General features: G+C 35.5%; 3 protein-coding genes and 1 non-coding gene across 5 annotated transcripts; 1 reads left to right on the forward strand and 3 right to left on the reverse strand.

Annotated features, from left to right (window-relative positions):
• Positions 1 to 589: 589 nt before the first annotated feature.
• Positions 590 to 2,758, reverse strand: LOC109177832. The gene is made up of 3 exons (XM_019327305.1): positions 2,484 to 2,758; positions 1,991 to 2,118; positions 590 to 746 (listed from the first exon to the last, which is right to left on the reverse strand). The coding sequence occupies exons 1-3, from the start codon at positions 2,702 to 2,704 to the stop codon at positions 667 to 669; spliced, it is 429 nt and encodes a 142-aa protein (XP_019182850.1). The 5' UTR covers positions 2,705 to 2,758; the 3' UTR covers positions 590 to 666.
• Positions 2,759 to 5,012: 2,254 nt separating this feature from the next.
• LOC109177830 (scarecrow-like protein 4) lies at positions 5,013 to 7,196 on the reverse strand. The gene has a single exon (XM_019327303.1). It carries the CDS (start codon positions 7,044 to 7,046, stop codon positions 5,238 to 5,240), a length of 1,809 nt encoding a protein of 602 aa, XP_019182848.1. The 5' UTR covers positions 7,047 to 7,196; the 3' UTR covers positions 5,013 to 5,237.
• A 3,091-nt stretch (positions 7,197 to 10,287) lies between these two features.
• TRNAE-UUC lies at positions 10,288 to 10,359 on the forward strand. The gene has a single exon. It is a non-coding gene; the product is annotated as a tRNA-Glu (tRNA).
• A 368-nt stretch (positions 10,360 to 10,727) lies between these two features.
• Positions 10,728 to 17,858, reverse strand: LOC109177965 (ATP-dependent DNA helicase DDM1). 2 transcript variants are annotated; one of them, XM_019327483.1, is made up of 17 exons: positions 17,787 to 17,858; positions 16,633 to 16,749; positions 16,346 to 16,449; positions 16,004 to 16,234; positions 15,827 to 15,910; positions 14,873 to 15,219; positions 14,521 to 14,710; positions 14,183 to 14,358; positions 13,609 to 13,678; positions 13,329 to 13,518; positions 13,014 to 13,109; positions 12,835 to 12,929; positions 12,627 to 12,746; positions 11,887 to 12,006; positions 11,630 to 11,728; positions 11,435 to 11,534; positions 10,728 to 11,361 (listed from the first exon to the last, which is right to left on the reverse strand). In XM_019327483.1, exons 3-17 carry the CDS (start codon positions 16,412 to 16,414, stop codon positions 11,264 to 11,266), a joined length of 2,085 nt encoding a protein of 694 aa, XP_019183028.1. In that variant the 5' UTR covers positions 16,415 to 16,449; positions 16,633 to 16,749; positions 17,787 to 17,858; the 3' UTR covers positions 10,728 to 11,263. The 2 variants fall into 2 exon arrangements, with proteins under 2 accessions (XP_019183028.1, XP_019183027.1); XM_019327482.1 differs by having other exon boundaries at positions 10,728 to 11,348; positions 11,433 to 11,534.
• Positions 17,859 to 19,854: the final 1,996 nt, after the last annotated feature.

The raw sequence follows: 19,854 nt of genomic DNA on the forward strand, positions 1-19,854 counted from the left end.
ACTTTTGCGTAGCGCAGATCGGCGTTTGCAATTTTGCGCGAAAACGCTGGTTTTATAGGATGTGAAGGAGAAATATAGGGTAGGGATTGATTGTGATGGAAAGCGATCTACGGTTAGTATTTAACCTCGTTAACCGACTTGCTCTGGCGGTTATCCAGCGCAATATCACGTGGCATTAAAATCAATATCTCTTTGAGTCCTACGCGTGTTAGATCTTTTACGAGTCCGATTTTACAGTTTCATAATTTTACTGTAATTATGATCCATACTAGAAATTAACCCTTCAAATGAGAGGTCATGGTTCGGTATTGATTCTTTGGAGATTAGATTCTTTTTCCATAAGTTACCAATTTTATTTATTTAATTAAAGCAGAAAAAAAAAATGCAAATATCAATTTTATTTATTTAATTAAAGCAGAAAAAAAAATGCAAAGATCTTTCCGTGGGGGGCCAACAATTGATTCTTGTGTCAACAAGTACCCACATATATTATTTTATATATTTAAAAAAAAAAACAAAAATAAAATGACCATAAACTAACAAATTTAGGAGCATTAAAAAAAAAAAAAAAAAAAAAAAAAGGAACAACTATATGTATTTTGTTGTGTTGTGTTGCAATGAGCAGTGAATGCCATGCATGCATGCATATTGTAGGTACGTAGGTAGCTAGGTTGAAGGGTGATGATGGGGTTGGTGGCGCCCTTTCTCCTTCTCTTTTACTTCGCTGCCTTGATTCTCACCATATTCTTCCAATCACGTACACATATTACACATCACACAGGACTATTATTAGCTTAAATAAGTGCAATTAAATAAAAAAAAAAATTACACACTCCTCTTGAATAATAATTATATGTTTATAGCACTTTTTTCATCTGAATCATTCATCTATTCAGGTTATTAATCCCTCAATTATTTTGAAAGTGACACTTTCTTTGTTAAATGGATTCCTTCTCTGATCTAAAAGAGGAAATTTACTTGTATGTAAAATCAGAATAAATATAAAAAATTACCATTTACAAATACTATAATGATAATTTTAACATAGTGCTACTAACAACATTAAGACTTAAAAACAAATTTAGCAATAATAAATCATTTGTATTTAAGTTTTAATTATGTTACTACGTGAAGCTTAAAATTATAATTCTAATATTTGCAAATTTATTCTGATTAGTTTAAAATTATAATTGTAATATCTACAACTTTATTCTGATTTTCATATAAGTAAAATTATAATTGTAATATTTGTAAATTTATTCTAATTAGTTTAAAATTATAATTGTAATATTTGTAAATTTATTCTGATTTTCATAAATAAGTAATAATTTTATAGAGAAGAGAAAATAAATAAAATACCTACTTTGCTCTTAGTTTTAAAGGTCTAAACACTCATTTAACATAGGTAAATAAGTAAATTGTCACTTTGAGGATAATGTGAATGCATGAATAATTCAAAGAAAAATAAAATGTTATAAACATGTAATTCAAGAGGAAAAAAAAAAAGTCATTTTCCTAATAAAAACTAAACCGGTGAGCTGAGGAATAGAGAGAAAGAGAAGGTGTGTTTGGTTCACATGAAAATTAAAATTGAAATGGGAATCAAAATACTTTATATTAGTAAAAATATTATACATTTTTAATAGGATGGTGGAATTAAAATTATTACCAATATTAATGTTTGGTTGTATATGACTCTATAATGAGAATAAATATTTTAAAAATATAAAAAATAAAAAATTAAGATAATTAATCATATCCTAATAAGATGACATCCAACACATCACTATGAAAAAAATCTAAAAAATATTAATCCAAACTTAAAAATTAGATTACAACACGATATTTTTTTTTAATTAAAGTTCAAATGAGATTGTTAATTCGAATCAGTAATCAAATTTCATAATTGTGCTTTAAAAGATTATCAACTTTGATTATCATTTGTGTAAATCCATGAATGAAAGACATCCTAAAATTGATTAGTGATTACCGGCAGGGGTATTTCCTCGGATAATTTTCTCTCCTTCTTCTTCCCCTGTATTTCCGCCGTATATCCCTCCGAACCCTTCCTCGTCGGACCTCGTCGCATATCCTTCCCCAAACGATGACATTGTGTCCCTTCACATAATTAAAACAACCACTATATTCATATGTATCCTAAGCATGAAAGTCTAAGCTGATAGTTGAATAACATATATAGTAATAGATAATTAAAACATGTGCTCCATCCTAACTAAAAGCCTAAGCTGATAGTTAGATACACATTAATATGGGAGCGACGAGTGGCGCTGAGATTCGAATCCATGACCGGTCTGGCTCTAATACCAAATTAAAGCATGTACTCCATCTCAACTAAAAGCCTAAACTGATAGTTGGATACACATTAACTGATAGTTGGATACACATTAATGGATATATGCTCACATAGATAAACAGTGCTTAATTAGCTAGGGAAGATGATGGGGGAAATATAATGTACAGACCCGACTTTGGGTGGTTGTTCGGCAGCAGGCTGCGGCGGCGGTTTCTCGGTGTCGTTTACTTTCTGCATGTCGTCGTCGTCGGCGGCGGCGTCGGGACAGCCAGCAGCTCCTGTTGTTACAGCTCGTCGTAATCTGATGTGGCTCCGGCCAAGCAATCGGTGCGGCAAAGGGCTAGCGGGTGGTGGGGTTCTCGCCGTTGCTAATCGGAGAGCGGTGAGCATGTTCTACGCCGTCTGATCTTAGGCGGTTAGTTACTTTATAGATATCAGAAGAGATGGGTGGTCCGATGTATGTATATAGTAGGCTCAACAATGTCCTGCTCAGCTCTGACCACCCGTCTGGATTTCTCGTAGCTTCACACGTATACTTACCACCCACTACAATCTGCCACGTACGTCTACGCAACATATATATATATAAATAACTATGGCTAGATATTCCGAATATTATACATTTGCGGTTGCTATGGGTAAATTTTAGTAATAGTATTATATATTTAGCTTCGAATAAACTTGTATGAACGAAAACTTATATTTTTTGGTTGGCAAGATCAAATGTTATAATAAAAACATGACATAATTAATACTCAAGGACCAAAGTGGCAATAGTTCCAACATAAAAATATTTTTACAAATGAGAAATAATTATCGTGTAATTTTTACAGTACATTGCAATATAAATCATGGATAAATATTCATACTTAATATACTAAAGATTCACTTTTAGATATTCTAAAAAAAAACATTATTTGTCAAGTATCTTGTATTCAGATGACACCTCTTTGACTCTCATTAAGAGAAGGTCACATATTGAACTTCTGACCTATTGACTCTTTAGACTACAGTATTATCTTGTACTAGAGTCCATAGTATTCAAAATAAGTAATGGTTTTCATCTTTTGAATTCTCATGGCCCAACTTAAGTTAGGGCTTGAATAATACTAACTTGGAGATATTTCATTTCGTGTGTATTCTTTTTTATTATGGCATCTTTAGTAGTTGAGTTTTTAGTTTTTTTTTTTTTTTTTATAGGCCATATAGGATTAGAGGTTAGAGAGAAAATGAGGGAAAAAGAAAAAGAAAAAAATTGTTAGGAAAAACAAAATATTATGTAAATATGCCCAGTGACTACACCTTATACATAAGGGTTTGGGACCGAGCTAAAAGGTAGATTGCTTCCGGCTCGGGTCAGTACTGATCACATATTGGAATTGGTTCAAATTGGGAATCGTTCCCCTCATTATAAGGGCAATTTATATCTTACACCACGGCGCGCGTTGCACTATGCGCTCAGATGCAAAACGACGTCGTTTTAATTATTTTTTTTTTTTGAAATTTCCCGTCCCAGTGAATGGCAGTAGTTTTTTCTTTAAAAAAAAATCCGCTGTTCAAAAATGTACATAATGTTATACTAGAATACACATAATGTTATACATGAATGTACATAATTATATAACAAAATATACACTCTTTTTAAAAGATAATACACATAATCTAACATAATACATAATACATAATAAACATAAACTTTTAACATAATACACATCAACTCTTAACATAATACACACAAATTTTCTGATTCGGAGGTACATAATTGTATAAAAAGAATGTACATAATTGTATAAAAAATATACATAACTGTATGAACCAATACACATAACGTTGTGAACAAATACACATAACGTTGTGAACAAATACACATAATCTCAGCAACTTCCTACCGCGCCTCCCAACACTACCCCAAAACGATGTCGTTTTGGGAGGCGCGCGGCGCACAGTGCTATGTGCGCCGTGGTGTAGGATATAACGATTTCATTATAGGAGGTATAATCCGAGCAGGTGTTAGTATAAATGACGGATATATATATGCTATTAGTTCCATTGGACATTCTCCTTTCAACTTACCTTAATATTCAATTATTTGAGTACTGTAACTCCTATCAATTACAATTAAATTAAAAATTAATACTTGAATCATTATGTTGACCATAAATCCTAACAACAACAGCTAGAAAGCTGATGGCAATGATGCTTGTGAAGGATTACAGTTTACTGCAGGATCTTAGACTCTTGTCCTCAGAAAGCAAAATTCACTCACTCTAGGACCGATCACACTCTAATTCGACAGAATAATAAAGAGATAAATCACAATAATTCAACCACTCATTAAAAAAAAAAAAAAAGATTAGTATCACCCTACCAATCTACTATAGGCTGATAATGATATGCAAAAGCAACAAATGCAGAATTGCTCTGTGTTCATCACCCTATCAAATGAAGAAATGAAGTTGAAATCCCCAATTGTCATTATCCATGATAAATCACAGTTACCCACTTGCACAATCACAGTTGATTCCCTCCCATTTCCATCTTTTTTTTTTTTTTTTTTCAACTCCTCCCAACAACAAACCTGCCCACAAGAAAAAGTGCCAAAAGAAAACCTACTACTCACATACCTACAAACCAAAATAAAGAAACCTGTCACATATTAACACAGGACTTTGGTAAACTGTCAAATTCATAACTTGGGTTGGTTGTAAGAACTCAAAAGAGCTTCAAAAATTATCACAATCTTCCCTAATTTGTTTATCATATTGCTTAATCTGAACTTGAAGAGCTTCCTAACTGATAATCAAGCTTGAAAAAGTTCAAACTTAGGTGTATACATAATTCGAATCTGGCTTGATCCACACCACATAGTAAAAATGCCAGGGAGTGGAGGTCTGCCAAATTCGATCGAGATATTAAAATTCAATCAATGCCACGAGGAAACAGTGAGGAGAGGCTCATCATTCCAAGCTAAGGAGAGGAAACCTGGGGGAGAATCAATCAGACTGTATGATGAACTGTAGTTATAGTTCCATAGAAGAATTTTTGCTTGACTATGGGCGTAATGGCTGATGGCTACAGCCTTAAACCCAGCACTTTCCATCAGAATTCTCCAGTGATCTTTGTCTTCCACTTCCACTTCCACTTCCACACACTCTGTTTTGGCTCTCTGTTCCTCAGGCCTCATCAATTCCGCGATTCTCCGGCCAAGTAACAGGCTTTCGACCTTCACCCTCTCCGGCGAATCTCGGGTCATGTTCGGATCCAGGGACTCGAATATGGCGGAGTAGTATTTGAGTGCGTTCTTGAATCTCTTCAGAAACCCGACCCGGTTCGGGCTCATTTCGTATTCACCCAGAGTTACAATGCTAGGGTTTAGTGAGTTGGCTAGCTTGAGTGCAGTTCCAACGGTAGCCGTTGTCTCGTCCAGCAAATTGTACAGCTGGAGCATGAAGTTAACGGCTAGAATTTCGTCCGGGTCGACCCGGAAACTTGACCCGTTTAACGAGTGGATTGGACCCAATACCGGTTCAAACTCGAAATTCAGATCCAGAACTTTCGCGAAATCGCGCAAACGGTTACCGGTTGCCAACAGTGACGCCGCCGGGGAGTTTCCGAGTACCGGCGAGGGAATGCCGGAGATCCGGATGCTGTCAGGTTTACCGCCGGACCTGGTAGCCAAAGCCTGTAAAAGAGCGGCCCATTGAATTCCCTGAACAATACCGAAATCGATTATATGAATCTTCGACGCTTTCTCAGTAGCTTCGAGGATTGCTTGATTTGCAGTTAGATGAGCGAATTTGGAGTACGGACATGCGTCGTTGAGGGCTTTGTATGACAGCGTGAGCTCTTCTGAGCTTGCATCGAAGTTCGCCGGTCGCTTTTCCGGCGAGTTCGAGAGGCGATTGTAAAGAGCTTCGGAGAAATAGTACGCGACTCGCTCCGTCGGGTCTCCGAGCTGGGAAACGGAGTCTCTGATTCGTATCAGTGATTTCACGGCATTCTCTGGCTGCGAAACGGCGAGTCTAGCACAGTCTACCAAGGCTTTCAGTAATGGCTTCGAAGATAAACTCTCCGGAGAACTACCTTCTGCGACGACGTCGTTTCGCTGTGGCGTCGTGTCCTTAGCTGACGGCGGCGGAGGTTGCGCGGATGCCGTTGGGAACCACGGCAAGGTCTGAGGCGGTGGAGGAGCGTGATTCTTCTGATTGTCGGCGAAAATGACGGAATTGAGGTGTGTAGGAGAAGACGACGCGATACGGAGTCGAGTCGGAGAAGCAGAAAACGGATCGGCAGCGTATAGAGCAGTGAAATCCGAGTTGTTCTGCCAGGCAGAATGAAGATTTGAACTCCCGGTGGAATCTCCACCGTCCATCAACCCCTCCATCCACTCATCCGAGTCAAACTCGCCTCCGCCCCCAAAATCCGGAAACCGAAACGCCCCCAACTGGTTATCCAAGCTGGGGAACTGAAACCCAGGCTCAACGGCGGGAACCTGAAACGAATCGGCAAAAGCATGGCCGCCGACGAGTCCATACCCCAAACCAGAACCGCCATTCAATCCGGCGGACCATGGATTGAGGCAGAATGAGTTGAGGCCTAAGAAGTGCTCTTTCTGCTGCTGTTGCTCTTGCTGCTGCTGCTGCTCTTGCTCTTGTTGCTTCTGCTGCTTCTGCTGGATCACTTGTTGGGCAATCGCCATTAGATTTCCACTGTCAGTGCACATATAAGCCATTTCAAGTCTTATCCAAACCCAACCAATCTCTCTTTGTTGCTTCCCAGAGACCTGAAAATGTGTATGAGTGAGTGAGCGGGATAGAGAGAGAGAGGATTTTGCTGCAATTTATGGAAACTCTGTTTTAGATTGAAATGAAAACGAGGGTTGATTAAAGATTTTTCTGAAGTCCACTGGAGAGGTCACAGTGTCACACTACTTTCTAGTTGTTTGTTTTTTCGTTAATAATTTTTTTTTTTATTATCAGCACAACTTTAAAAATTTTTATTTTTCGTGTCTAATTTTGTAGTGCCCAGCTTAGAGTGTAAGTGTGATTTTATCTAACAAGAATGTAGTAAAAATGATTTTATCTAATAAAATTGAACTATACAAAAATATATACCTTTGTTAGCATATAAAAATAGATATAAATCAGGAGTATAACATACACTAAACTAATTATATTTTTTAAATTAGATATTTAAATTTTATATATATATATATATTTTTTTTTTTTTCATTAAGTATTTTGTAATTTGATAATATAACTATTAGCCTGTCAAGTTTACGAGAAACCGTAAAACCTTACCATTCATTTCTTGAAATCTTAATAATAATAATAAAATTAGTGATAAACATTATTTGTTCCTTAAATTAGCCGCCCTGTTGAGGTTTGTCATCCCGATGAAAACGGAGCGACGAGCTTTACACGTACTCTGGCAAACGGCGCGTCAACATCGCCGTCGCTACGCCGCTGAATTGCAATCTTTGAAAGACCTAAATATATCACTTTTCAAAATGTAGCATAACAGTAACAGAAACAGATGATGATGATGATGATGAGTCAGCTCCGTGCTGGACTCGCCAAAGCTTCGACTGCGGGAGGATATGAAAGAGTTTTATAAAACGGAAAGAGGGGAGAAGATGGGGCCCATTCTACCACCAAATATTTGCAGAAATGACGGCCTCATGGGCCCTTCTATGCTGGGCCCAAAATGGTAAAGTGGTAGTAGGGACCATCCCAGTCAAAAACCAGTAGTTATATCGTGAATTAAGGCCTATTTTATAAAGTGAATTTTGATTTTTAAAAAATTCACCTTTTTTTTTCTTTTAACTTGTTTTATGAGTAAAAAAATATTACTCCGTATTAAAATCAGTAATTGAAATATTTTAAAGGAAAAAATGGGACCATCCTTGAACATTACTCAAGAAATCAATTAGACCCTTAAACTTTCAAATGTTGCAATTAAATCCTTAAACATATTATTATTTTAAAGTATTGAGGCCAAATACCGATTAGTGACCTATAATTACAAGTCACTAGAGTCCCGGCGAATTTGCGACAAGATCCAACTATATTCCAGCAAAAGATACAGGCAAAACGATTGCCGGTGTCGTTTGGTTGCCTTATGCGGCGAAGGAGAAGGAAACCCATTTGGTCGCCTTCTCCTTGCCGGATAAGGCGACCAGATGGGTTGCCTTCTCCTTCGCCGGAGAAGGCAACCAAAAGACACCTACAACAGTTTCGCCGAAAATTTAGTGATTTGTAAGTATAGGTCACCAAACGTTTTTTAAGTCTTAATACTCTTAAATAACATGTTTAAGGATTTAATTTCAACCTTTGAAAGTTTAAAAGTCTAATTGACTTCTTAAGTAATGTTCATGGGCTTGTTTGACCCTTTTTCCTATTTTAAATGATACTTTAGTTATTTTTTTATTTTTAATTTCTAAAATAAATCTACATGTATGTAAAATCGTTACTACAAATAGAGCAATACTACATCTATTCTCATTTTATACTCAATTTTTTACTCCCAATGAGGTGTCCTACGATAAAATATCCATTCATTTTTCTTTGTCGAATAGAATATGCAGAGTAATACTCCTTGCGAGTATATTTAGTATTTTTCCTTTTTTATATATTGGATCCACGGTGTAAAATCAACCCTAATCCGGAAATATAATTTGCCGTCAAAAACGGAGACCAACCAACCTGTAAAGCAGCTGTGGTTCATATCATACCTTAACGGCAATGTTGATTTGGTTCATTCTAGTCCTCCACTTTTTCTTTTTTCTCTTCCTTTTATTTTTACGGAGATTTTTTTAATTTTATTTTTACTTGAATTAATATTCATGTTTTAATGATTGATCTTGATGACTTGTTATATCCATAAATTTCTGTCTAAAATGCTATAGCTTTTTTTAATAACTTACAATGAGCTTGACTCACTCATTAACTCTCTGTGAGAACTGTATATTGGTCTTCTGAGACATTCAGTAAGGTGTTTCCCCATGAAGTAAAGAATGACACTAGATAATATATCTAGAACAAGCTTGAAAATAACCTAACTATTTTGCTTAGTGTTAATGGCCATTAGACCATACAAACTACAAAGTGAAGGACAACACTTAGGGTCACTTTCATTATTGGTAATATCATTATGGAGGGGGAAGAATCTCAAATATATATTTTGACTAATAACAGATCTTTGATGTACATAGGTAAGCTAAGTTATTGCATGAGTAAGGACAAAAGTGGTTGTTAATCAGCAGTCAAACCTAATGATAGCTGGGTTTCTTTGATTCAAAATGGATTAGTGGAGGCTTCTAATATGTGTAGTGTGTGGTTGGGACAAAGCAGAGACAGATCTTACTGCCTTTTTGAACATCTTTGAATGGACTTTTGGGGCAAGGAGACATTAAAGATTACTGCAATTTTTCTGCATCTTTGAGGACAAAATTTATTGATTTGATTTAAACCATGTTTTCGTTTTAATATGGAGGAAAAGTGGGTGGAAAAGGGGATCCCTAAGAAGAAACAGATGGAGATTTGGAACTAACCATAAGTTGTAGAAGTTCAATTCTGTAATCATATATTGAGACAGAAATAGGAGAAATTACAAGACAAACACGGTTGCATGGATCATGGGAACTGAACAATTAAACAACAGTAATCAGCTTAGCAAATGGAAACCAAATTCCAGTCATTAAAAAACCAATATAATGAAATTAATTACGGAGTATTAAGAAATGTTTGATAATCCCATAACTCGTCAAATTTCTAGAAAGAGAGAGAGGGGTTGGGAGATAATGTGAGTTGAGAAGAAGAGCTGAAAATAGAGTCGCCGGAGAAAATTAATTTGTGGATAGAAAGAAGAGAGACGGGGAAGATACACAAAAAATGAAAGCAGAGTCGCAGCAGAAACGCTGACGGGTATTATGAAACGTGTGTTATATATTTTATGCGGATCAGTGTCAAGCATCCGTTGTCGTCCAGCGGTTAGGATATCTGGCTTTCACCCAGGAGACCCGGGTTCGATTCCCGGCAACGGAATTTTTGTCCTGGCAAAATTGTTTAATTGCTTTTTACCAAGTAATTATAGATGTGATTTGCTATAGCCAATAAGAATTACGGTGTATAATTTATTTTATAAATAACATTTCACATATACATATTACAATCTTCACATATGAACATTATTATATCTATTGTAAGTAACAATTTATTTATTTTAAATTGACATTAAATTTTACGCAATAAGTATTATAATTTTTATGATAAGTAATCAACAATTATGCTAAATTCAATTTGTCTCAAACATCTTGAAACAAGTGGGAGTTTCAAAATAAATATTTAAATTAATAGTCTATTTAGACTAAGTTAAGGCATTCAAAACCTTAAGCATCCTTCCACATCTCCCGTTAGAAATATAATCATTAGATCATCAAGTCAGAAGTCAAAATCTCATTTGCCAAACTTGACATTCTCAAAGGTAGTAAAATAACAAACATCCAAAACCTAGGCCAAACTCGATAGAGCTTGATTCTACTTGATATTAAGTCATCACTGTCTCAATTCACCCTAGATTTCACATTGAAATCTGTACCACCAAAAATAAGTTTAAGTTTTGCCTAACCAGGCACCATCTTCAGTTTTCAGCTTCCCATTTACAAAATTCTACCGAGATTCCCACCCTGGATGTAATCCTCTCAGAGATTAGGAAAATGAGGATAACATAACCTTCCTTGTTCTATACTCCCACAAAAAAAAGTCACTTCCACAAACCATAAACCAGCACATCAGTTGTTGAGGCCAGAGAGCATGCCTCCAGTTGCTGTAGGAAGAACCACCTCCCACCCGGGTCCTTTAAGAGGAAGGGCATTTGGACATGCCTGCTGAGGCTTCCCATTTAACTTTGAATGAACAGCTTCCAAATCACTACGGTCCATCACTCTTTCTAGGTCTTCGTCGCTGATATCTGTCTGCACCAGCTTATCTTCAGCGTTTTCTTCCTCCCGCAGAAGAGCCAGCAAGTCCTCTTCCTGAAACATAACATGCATCAGACTGGGGGAGTTAAACTTCCTTTCAAGCCAAACAAATTGAAGCATCAAACTAATTATACAAACCTGCACGATAGTAGGATTGCTTCGCTCCTGTTGGAATTGTCCTTTCTCAATCACCACATGCTCAAGCTTTAACTTACTAAAAGCTCTTTTCAGAATCCGACCCTAATATCACAGAAGTCGCAAATTACTTCATTGCAAGTATAGGTCAGCATATCATGTTGCTGCAACACTGGTTTATAAGACACTGGCAATCATACCTCGACAGATTGGGCAGTTGCAAGCCTGTAAACATGAACAGGTTTTGTCTGACCTATTCTATGGCATCGATCCATTGCCTGTAGATCCATCTGGGGGTTCTGGAAAAGGCAATACCAAACTAATCAATCAATCTAGTCTAGAAAGATAAATGCCAGACAAGAGAGAAGGAACAATACAGCAGATTTATATTAATCTAGATGACCATATTTGAGTGGTCTAAGAAAGAAAAGGTGAGAGGACAAGATCAACGTAGTACCCAGTCACTGTCATATAAAATGCAGGTGTCAGCAGCAGTGAGATTAATGCCCAACCCACCAGCTCTAGTGCTAAGGAGGAATATTCTACAAGTGCTGTTCACGTCATTGAACTCGTTAATCTGTTCAAAAGCAAACAAACATATCAAAAATAATTACTCAGTATTTATTTATCTATGCTAAGCTAATAAATAGACTTAAAAATGTTCTATAATACTGTCACTAAAGATCTTCAATGCAAATGAACAACCTCAATAATTTAATGGATCACTATTACTGACTGCACTCAAACAACGAGCCCAGAACATTTGATCATCACAATTTAAGATAAATCAACTCCAACATTCAACCATGAAGACATCAGAGAACGAAGTCTATCATTTACAGCATTTTAATATAGCAGAAGAAAAGCATTAAACTCTGCATTCCACCAACCAGTAGCAGAGAAACTACCCAACAAACAGAGAGAAACAAGAGGCAAATTCACCCTACAGAAAAGCAGATTTTGATCTCACCTAATATTAGAACAAAGTACATAGAAAATAAGAAACCTAGAAGTGTTAGTAAGTGAACTATAATATGCATTTTAAAGATGCAGAGTGAACTTCAACAAACACCATAACACTATGCAATCTTTAAAGGAATAATTTACCATAGACAGCCAACGGATGTTATGGTTTTTCATTTTAATAGGGATGTGAAATTGCAAAGAAATTAGATGTGAAGCAATTATAGCAATTACCTGTCTTCTCCTTTCATCCAACTTGACACTGCCATCAATTCTACAGACTTCAAAATTCTTTTCACTAAAATAGTACTCAATTATGTCCAACATTTTGGTCCACTGAGAAAATATCAGAACCTGTTGTGCCAGCAAAAGATATTAAGTGAAAATATGAATGCTATGAAATATGAAGCACATCGTGCATATATTTAGACACATTTAGTACCTTGTGTTTTCGAGCAAGCAATTTTCCAACCAGTTTATCTAGTAACTGAAACTTGCCACACTGCGCAACTATTTGCTCCACAGGAGGGAAGAGAACTGCCCAAAAGAGAAAGTTAGGCAATTTAAGACTGGCAACCACCCATTGAATACAATACCTGCCATAAATTGAAAAAAACATACAAGAACCATCAAATTGAGACTCCAAGAGGTCAGGATGGTTGCAATTCTTCCGAAGTTGAACCATCAGATTGTTAAGCTTTCCTTTGAAACCATGCACTGCATATACACCACCATATTACAACAAAATACAACAGAAATTCCTTTATTCACAAATCAAATGGAATGATAAGCCACTATGAATTATCTTGCTACTGTGCCACTGTGCTATTAAGCATTCCCTACCACAAAAAAAAAAAAAAAAACAACAAAAAACAAAAAACAAAAAAAAAAAAACAAAACAAAACAAAACCAAAAAAAAAAAAAAAAAATCATTACTATTTGAAACATTCTCAATCAGATGGCCTTCCAGAGTCTTATTGATAAGATGCTCCTGGAAATTCTTCTGGTGTTCAGTCACAGTGGCATATAAAATTATTTCTTTCTTCCGAGGGAGCATTTGCTCAACATCTGCTTTTATTCTCCGTAGAAGAAAAGGGCGCAATATTCCATGTAGTTTTGCCACGACCTGCATTATTCAAATTCCAACTTCTGAAGCTTAGAACTTCAGCTCAGATGAGGAAACAAGCAGCTAGTGTAAACTGTAAAGTAATCATACCTGTGCTTTTCGCTTCTCTGCCAAATCTTCATTCGAATCTTCATTATTTCCCTTACCACAGAAGTTAAACCTAAATAGTCGTAAATGGAAGACAGTTATCTGGTCATACAAAAGTATAGACTTAAGGCCACCCTCTAAACAGAGCAGTCATACAAAAAGCAAAAAGGAGAGGGAGGGGGGGAAAGAAAAGGGAAAAATATGCAGTGCGAAACAGAGCCACCTGTCAGGAGTCAGGACTTGCCACCTAATAATCTCACAAGTCATAACACGGCATTCACAAATACTATATGATGTCATGTTTTACATAAATTTATATCAATATATCATTATGTGTCATGAACACAATCAAATGTTGTACCAAATCAAGAGAAAAGCAATTCTCAAGTGTCAAGATTAAGCACTAGAAAAATGCATGCCAACAATTGCTAAACTTTCCAAGGACAAGATGACAAATTGCAAATATGCACTTATGTCCACAGGATATGAATTAGAGTTAATAATACCATGGTAGCTTAAATGCTTAATAAGTTTTTTTTGCAATTAAAATAATAAATATAAAAATAAATAAGATTACCATGACTCAAATTCATCATGAGATGAGAATATATCAGGTAGAATGAAATTCAACAGCGACCAAAGTTCTGCCAAGTTGTTTTGTAGAGGTGTTCCAGTTAAAAGGAGCTTATTTTCTACAGGTAAGAGTTTCAATTCCTTCAACAATTTGCATTTCGAGTTTTTCAACCTGTGCCCCTAAAATAAGAAGGAAACAGTAAATAAGACCAGAACAGCAGTAGGCAGAGTAACTAAACTTCAAACCAATGGCCTAAGGTTTGAAAAATGATAAATGATGAATATCCAAACTTAATATACAATTTTATTTTATTTATTTATTTTTGCATTAGTGCACATTACCTCATCAACCACAAGATATTTCCAACTATAATGCCTCAAATGCTTTCTTGCATCAGATAACACAACTTCATAGGATGTAATTACAATGGGGAACTTGGCACCTATTGTCCTGGGCATGTGCTTTCTTCGTAACTCATCTCTTTCCTTCTTGTCACCATGGTAGATTATTGCATTTATTGATGGCACAAACCTTACAATTAGAGGATAAAATGGTTTTAAGTCATTGGAATCAAAGCTACAAGTAATAGTAAATATAAAGAGATAATTTGAATTCATAAAAAATGGAAAATCCTAACAAGACTGGAATATGTTACTTAGCTTCAAAAGAAGATGAATAAGACATTTCAATTACCTATTAATCTCATTCAGCCAATTTGAAAGAGTAGAAAGAGGGGCAATGACAAGATAAGGTCCATGCAAGCCATTTCCTTTCAAGTGCGCAAGAAAAGCAATTGTTTGAATTGTCTTTCCAAGTCCCATTTGATCAGCAAGGATTCCATTCAATCCATTTTGCCACAAGGAGATCATCCATTTCACTCCTTTAATTTGATAAGACTTCAATTTCCCACCAGTCAGCAATGGTACAAGCTCAGACTGCTCTTTTTCAGCTCTCTCCTCCTCAGTAAGGGATGAATAGTCTGAGGAGTCACCTTCTTTAGATCTTGTCAGCATTGCTGCAACAGCTCGCTTTGCCTTTTTCTGTGTGCATGATATTCTATCAGAAAAAAAAAATGCAGCAGAAAATAGCTAGAAAGTATGCATCCAGTGCTAACTGCTAAGTGAATAATCAGCACCCTATTAAGTGCATGCTGCAGCTTATTGCCTCTTATCTACTCAAAAAGATACGTTGTGCCAAACAAGGTTTTGTACAAAGTGCATTTTTGGAGTAGATAAGAGGTAGGGTAGTTTGCATTGATTTTGAGAAGCTCCTGAGCTCCAATTTGAGGTTTTTTTGAAAAGATTTTTCTTGGAGACAGACCTTTTAATGAAAAGCTTGTGTTCCAATATTAGCCAATTATTCTAAATAATTACAAATAATATATTTTCAGAAGTTCTTTATATAAGCTCTTTTTAAATAAAATAAAAAAGAAATTTGATCTCTTTGCCTTTTATCTACTTAGGCCAAACAAGCACTAGAAAAATAAAAATAATTTACATGGTCAAAAACTCAACAACTAAAAAAGTATTAACAGGAAAAATGTTAACTGAGTGGTTGGTAAACAGATATGATCTTAAGTATGTGAAATAATTAGATATCCTTGGTCACTTTCATAGTAGCCATAGACTAGACGATAAAGAGACTTGCATTGTTGTAGGTGGTTTTTTTCTTTCTACCACGACCTCTCTTATTTCCTGCAAGAGTTTTGTCTTCATCTTCTTCAGCTGCATTCTGATCCCACAGAAAATAAATAAATAAGGATTACCATGATTAACAGAAAAAAAGGCAATATTAATTTTCCATGTAAGTAATGGGATAATATACCACGGTTATGTCATCCATTTTCTCAAACAGAAATTCTGAATAAAGTTGTGTCTGTGTGAGAAGCTCTTCCAGCCTTGAAAACTGAGTTTCGCTCAACTCATCTGTCTTGTTTGGATCGTTTTCCTCTTCCTCCTCCTTTAGACGATTTTCAGAGAGTATCTCTTCTTCTCTCAGCATTGCTTGAGATACATTAGAAGTATCTCCATTTTTTGCATCAAGGAACACTTCATCCTGCATTTATCAACAATAACAGCAACCAAACACACAACAGAGTACTCGTAAACCTAGACTCTCTGCTAAAAACACGAAAAATCGAAAACAAAAATAATAAATAACATATACCTCATCTTCAAGCACAGAAGTCGGAGAATCCGCAGTAGGCTTGTTCTTCTCTCCCTCTCCGGTCTCCATCCCGTTCAGAAGCTTCAGTATAACACTTGTTCACAAACAAAACACAAGATCGACTCAATAAACCGCCAAAAACAGCAGAAAACTTCACATTTCCCTCAAAAAAAATATCACTAAAACTGAACATTAGGGCACAAAAATTTGAAAACACAACTGGCAAATATACGACCGGGAAAAAGAAATTCTAACCGATTTCTGCTCAACAAAAGGAATCCTTACCTGGAAAAGTGGAGGGAATGTGAGGAGCTTCAAACTTGCAGACAGAAGTGAATGGAGGCGCGATAGAAAATGAGACGGCCTTTGCAACTGCAGCACGCGCTTCGACAGTTCCACTATTTCTGGGATTATAAATGGAATTAATAAAATAAATCTTTTCTAAAAAGGTACTGTAATAAATTGTAATATCCGAACCAAAGGCGGGAAACCCATGCTTTAAGATTGCCCTAGGAATGGATGTTTATTTACCAAAAGGACCATCCAGTTGCGTCTGTGAAAGCGCACAGTAATTAAAGCATTTGTTTTCAAAATTCAAAAACTCCCCCGTAGGCCCGTACGGATGAGTGTATAGAGCACATTTTTTTTTTTTTTTAAGAGTGCAAGTATTCTTAAGTAGATCCTAACTATAGTTAAGTTTGTATTATATTTAAATTAATTCTCGTTTGTATATGACTGGCTCAATTAAAAATGTGAATTTAATTTAGACCTAAGAATTTGATACACGAATTGAGTAACGGGTCAACACAATAACTACATAAATATGACGATTAAAATTTTTAACACGAACATAATTTTTAAATGAGTTAACACAATAGACCCACTTATAGTAAACACATTTAATTCATAAGATACCATAATATTTTACATTCATAAGTAATGTTAATAGTAATGGTTAAAAGTGTTCTTAAATGTAAAAATGAGTTGGCATGTTAAGTCACAAATTTTAACAGACTATTAATGGTCAATCCATTAATAACCCAAAACATGTTAATTCGTTAACCGTAAATATTCACATGTTATTTTCGTGTCGTGTAACAATTTGTAAGATCTAAATTCTAATTCTCTCCAATTCATTAATCTAAGCCAAAAACAAATTTAGAATTTCTCATAATTCAATCTCATCGCATCCATCAATAGCGAATTGGATGAATTCTAAAGTTAACAAAATAAAATGAATTGTAATATAGGATTCAAGCCCGCAACAATTAAAATAATACTCCGTAATAATTTTTTCAAATGTCTCCTCTGATTGTTTATCCATGTAACATCAATAATAGCTTTGTATAATTATAAAAATATAGATGATTATAAATTTAAAATTAAAATTTTCATATTAGTTTAAATTAAAGTTTAAGATGGAGTATAATTTAGAACCTACATATTCTTAAGATTGTATGTCCACGTATCAATCTGCCGATGAAATCAGAAACAAAATTTGCAACAAAAAAATAATAAAAAATTTGCAAAAATTAAAAAACAAAAATCAAAATTAACCAATTTTGACAAATTTATCAAATTGCTAATTATAGAATTTGTTATTTAAAGTAAGAAGATTCAACCAATCAAGTATAAGAAGAGAGGAACTTATAATGATACAGTAGTGGATGGTATATGTGGAGAATGTGTAAAAACCTTAAAAATTAGGCCTCACATTTCACATATGAGATATTGAGATATTCATCGTATAAATTACATTTTTTTTACAGACTAACAGAAATCAGAAATCCACATAAAGCATATAAGGGACCATAACTTCCACAATTAATTTCCTAATCAGAATCCATCATATATATGAAATTGTCAAAATTTTAGGACTCATATATAGTGATAACAGACCGTCAGATATAGAATATTGAAACCCCAAAAAATTAGGGTTCACATATGAAATATTCATCATAGAAATTGCATTTTTACAAATTAACAGAACACATCAACGATCAACCACAGAAACAATATTAAAAAAAAAACAAAAACAAACAAACAAACAAAAACTGCGATTGTGCGATTTACTTGTTTTCTCCCTATATATCCTGGAGAAATAGGGCTTCAAGCAAAGGCTTCCACCACAAGTTCACACTTGACATTCCACAGAACCTTCGGCGTCCGGCGTCAAAGAGACAAAGTAAGCCAAGCGAAAAGTAGAACTCTAGAATCGTAGAATGTCTAGAACTCTAGAAGTGACTCAAGAGAGTATACTCACTACTCAGTAGTCATTAGAGAAGAGAGGGAAAGATAGATCTCAGAGATGAAGAGAACTCGGAGAACTGAGAGGGTAAGAGAAGCAAAAGAGAAGTCGCGACTGGCCGACTGCACTCTAAGGAGAAATGGGAAACCCTACCTGCTTCAATGCTTAATAACATATAGACATATATATCATACATACGACGTCGTATGGAACATACATATATATACACATATATAATACTTCGGATATTCGGACGATCGGGTGGCCACATCCCTAACCCTACCCGAATTATATAACACCCTGGAAGTAATAAATCGGATTCAAATATAGCATGTCGGATTCTGATATTCACCCGTGCCTATATTCGGATCTCGAATCGGTCGAATTTTGTGCACAGCAAACGCCGAGCAAGGCGCGTGCAGTGCACGTGCCTGTTGGCGAGTTATACCTTTCCCTTTTTTTCTTTTTCTTTTGTTTTCCTTCTCTGTTCGATGCATCTGCTTTTAAAAAAAATAAAATATTTTATTATTATTATCTTTCATCCATCTCTCTCATAAAATGAATTGTAATATAGGATTCAAGCCTGCAACAATAAAATAATAATAATTTTTTTTTCAATTATCTCCTCTGATTGTTTATCCATGTAACATCAAAGGCTTCCACCACAGGTTCACACTTGACATTCCACAGAACCATCGGCGTCCGGCGTCAAAGACACAAAGTAAGAGAAAAGTAGAACACTAGAATCGTAAAATGTCTATAACTCTAGAAGTGACTCAAGAGAGTATACTCACTGCTCAGTAGTCATTAGAGAAGAGAGGGAAAGATATATCTCAGAGTTCTACTCAGAGAACTGAGAGGGTAAGAGAAGCAAAAGAGAAGTCGCGACTGACCGACTGCACTCTAAGGAGAAATGGGAAACCATACCTGCTTCAATGCTTCATAACATATATACATATATATCATACATACGACATCGTACGAAACATACATATGTATACACATATATAATACTTCGGATATTTGAACGGATCTGGTGGCCACATCCTTAACACTACCCGAATTATATAACACCGTGGAAGTAATAAATCGGATTAGGATATAGCATGTCGGATCACCCGTGCCTATATTCGGATCTCGGATCAGTCAAGTTTCGTGCACAGCAAACACCATTGCACGCGCCCGTTTGCGAGTTATACCTGCTTTTTTTTTTTTTAGTTCGATGCAGCATTTTTTTTTAAATTTAATTTAATTATTATTA

Source organism: Ipomoea nil, unplaced genomic scaffold (assembly GCF_001879475.1).
Source record: "Ipomoea nil cultivar Tokyo-kokei standard unplaced genomic scaffold, Asagao_1.1 scaffold0805, whole genome shotgun sequence".
NCBI classification, from domain to species: domain Eukaryota; kingdom Viridiplantae; phylum Streptophyta; class Magnoliopsida; order Solanales; family Convolvulaceae; genus Ipomoea; species Ipomoea nil.

What these genes read in the sequence shown, in the direction of transcription:
- LOC109177832 (XM_019327305.1), bottom strand. Translation starts at nt 2,704, where the DNA reads ATGCTCACCGCTCTCCGATTAGCAACGGCGAGAACCCCACCACCCGCT. An exon ending in GAACAACCACCCAAAGTCGG is followed by an intron (nt 2,119 to 2,483) that starts GTCTGTACATTA and finishes AATTATGTGAAG; the next exon opens with GGACACAATGTCATCGTTTG. An exon ending in CCGAGGAAATACCCCTGCCG is followed by an intron (nt 747 to 1,990) that starts GTAATCACTAAT and finishes CGTGATTGGAAG; the next exon opens with AATATGGTGAGAATCAAGGC.
- LOC109177830 (XM_019327303.1), bottom strand. Translation starts at nt 7,046, where the DNA reads ATGGCTTATATGTGCACTGACAGTGGAAATCTAATGGCGATTGCCCAA.
- LOC109177965 (XM_019327482.1), bottom strand. Translation starts at nt 16,414, where the DNA reads ATGGAGACCGGAGAGGGAGAGAAGAACAAGCCTACTGCGGATTCTCCG. An exon ending in GATTGAGAATGTTTCAAATA is followed by an intron (nt 13,110 to 13,328) that starts GTAATGATTTTT and finishes GTGTATATGCAG; the next exon opens with TGCATGGTTTCAAAGGAAAG. An exon ending in TGCTTGCTCGAAAACACAAG is followed by an intron (nt 12,747 to 12,834) that starts GTACTAAATGTG and finishes CTGGCACAACAG; the next exon opens with GTTCTGATATTTTCTCAGTG.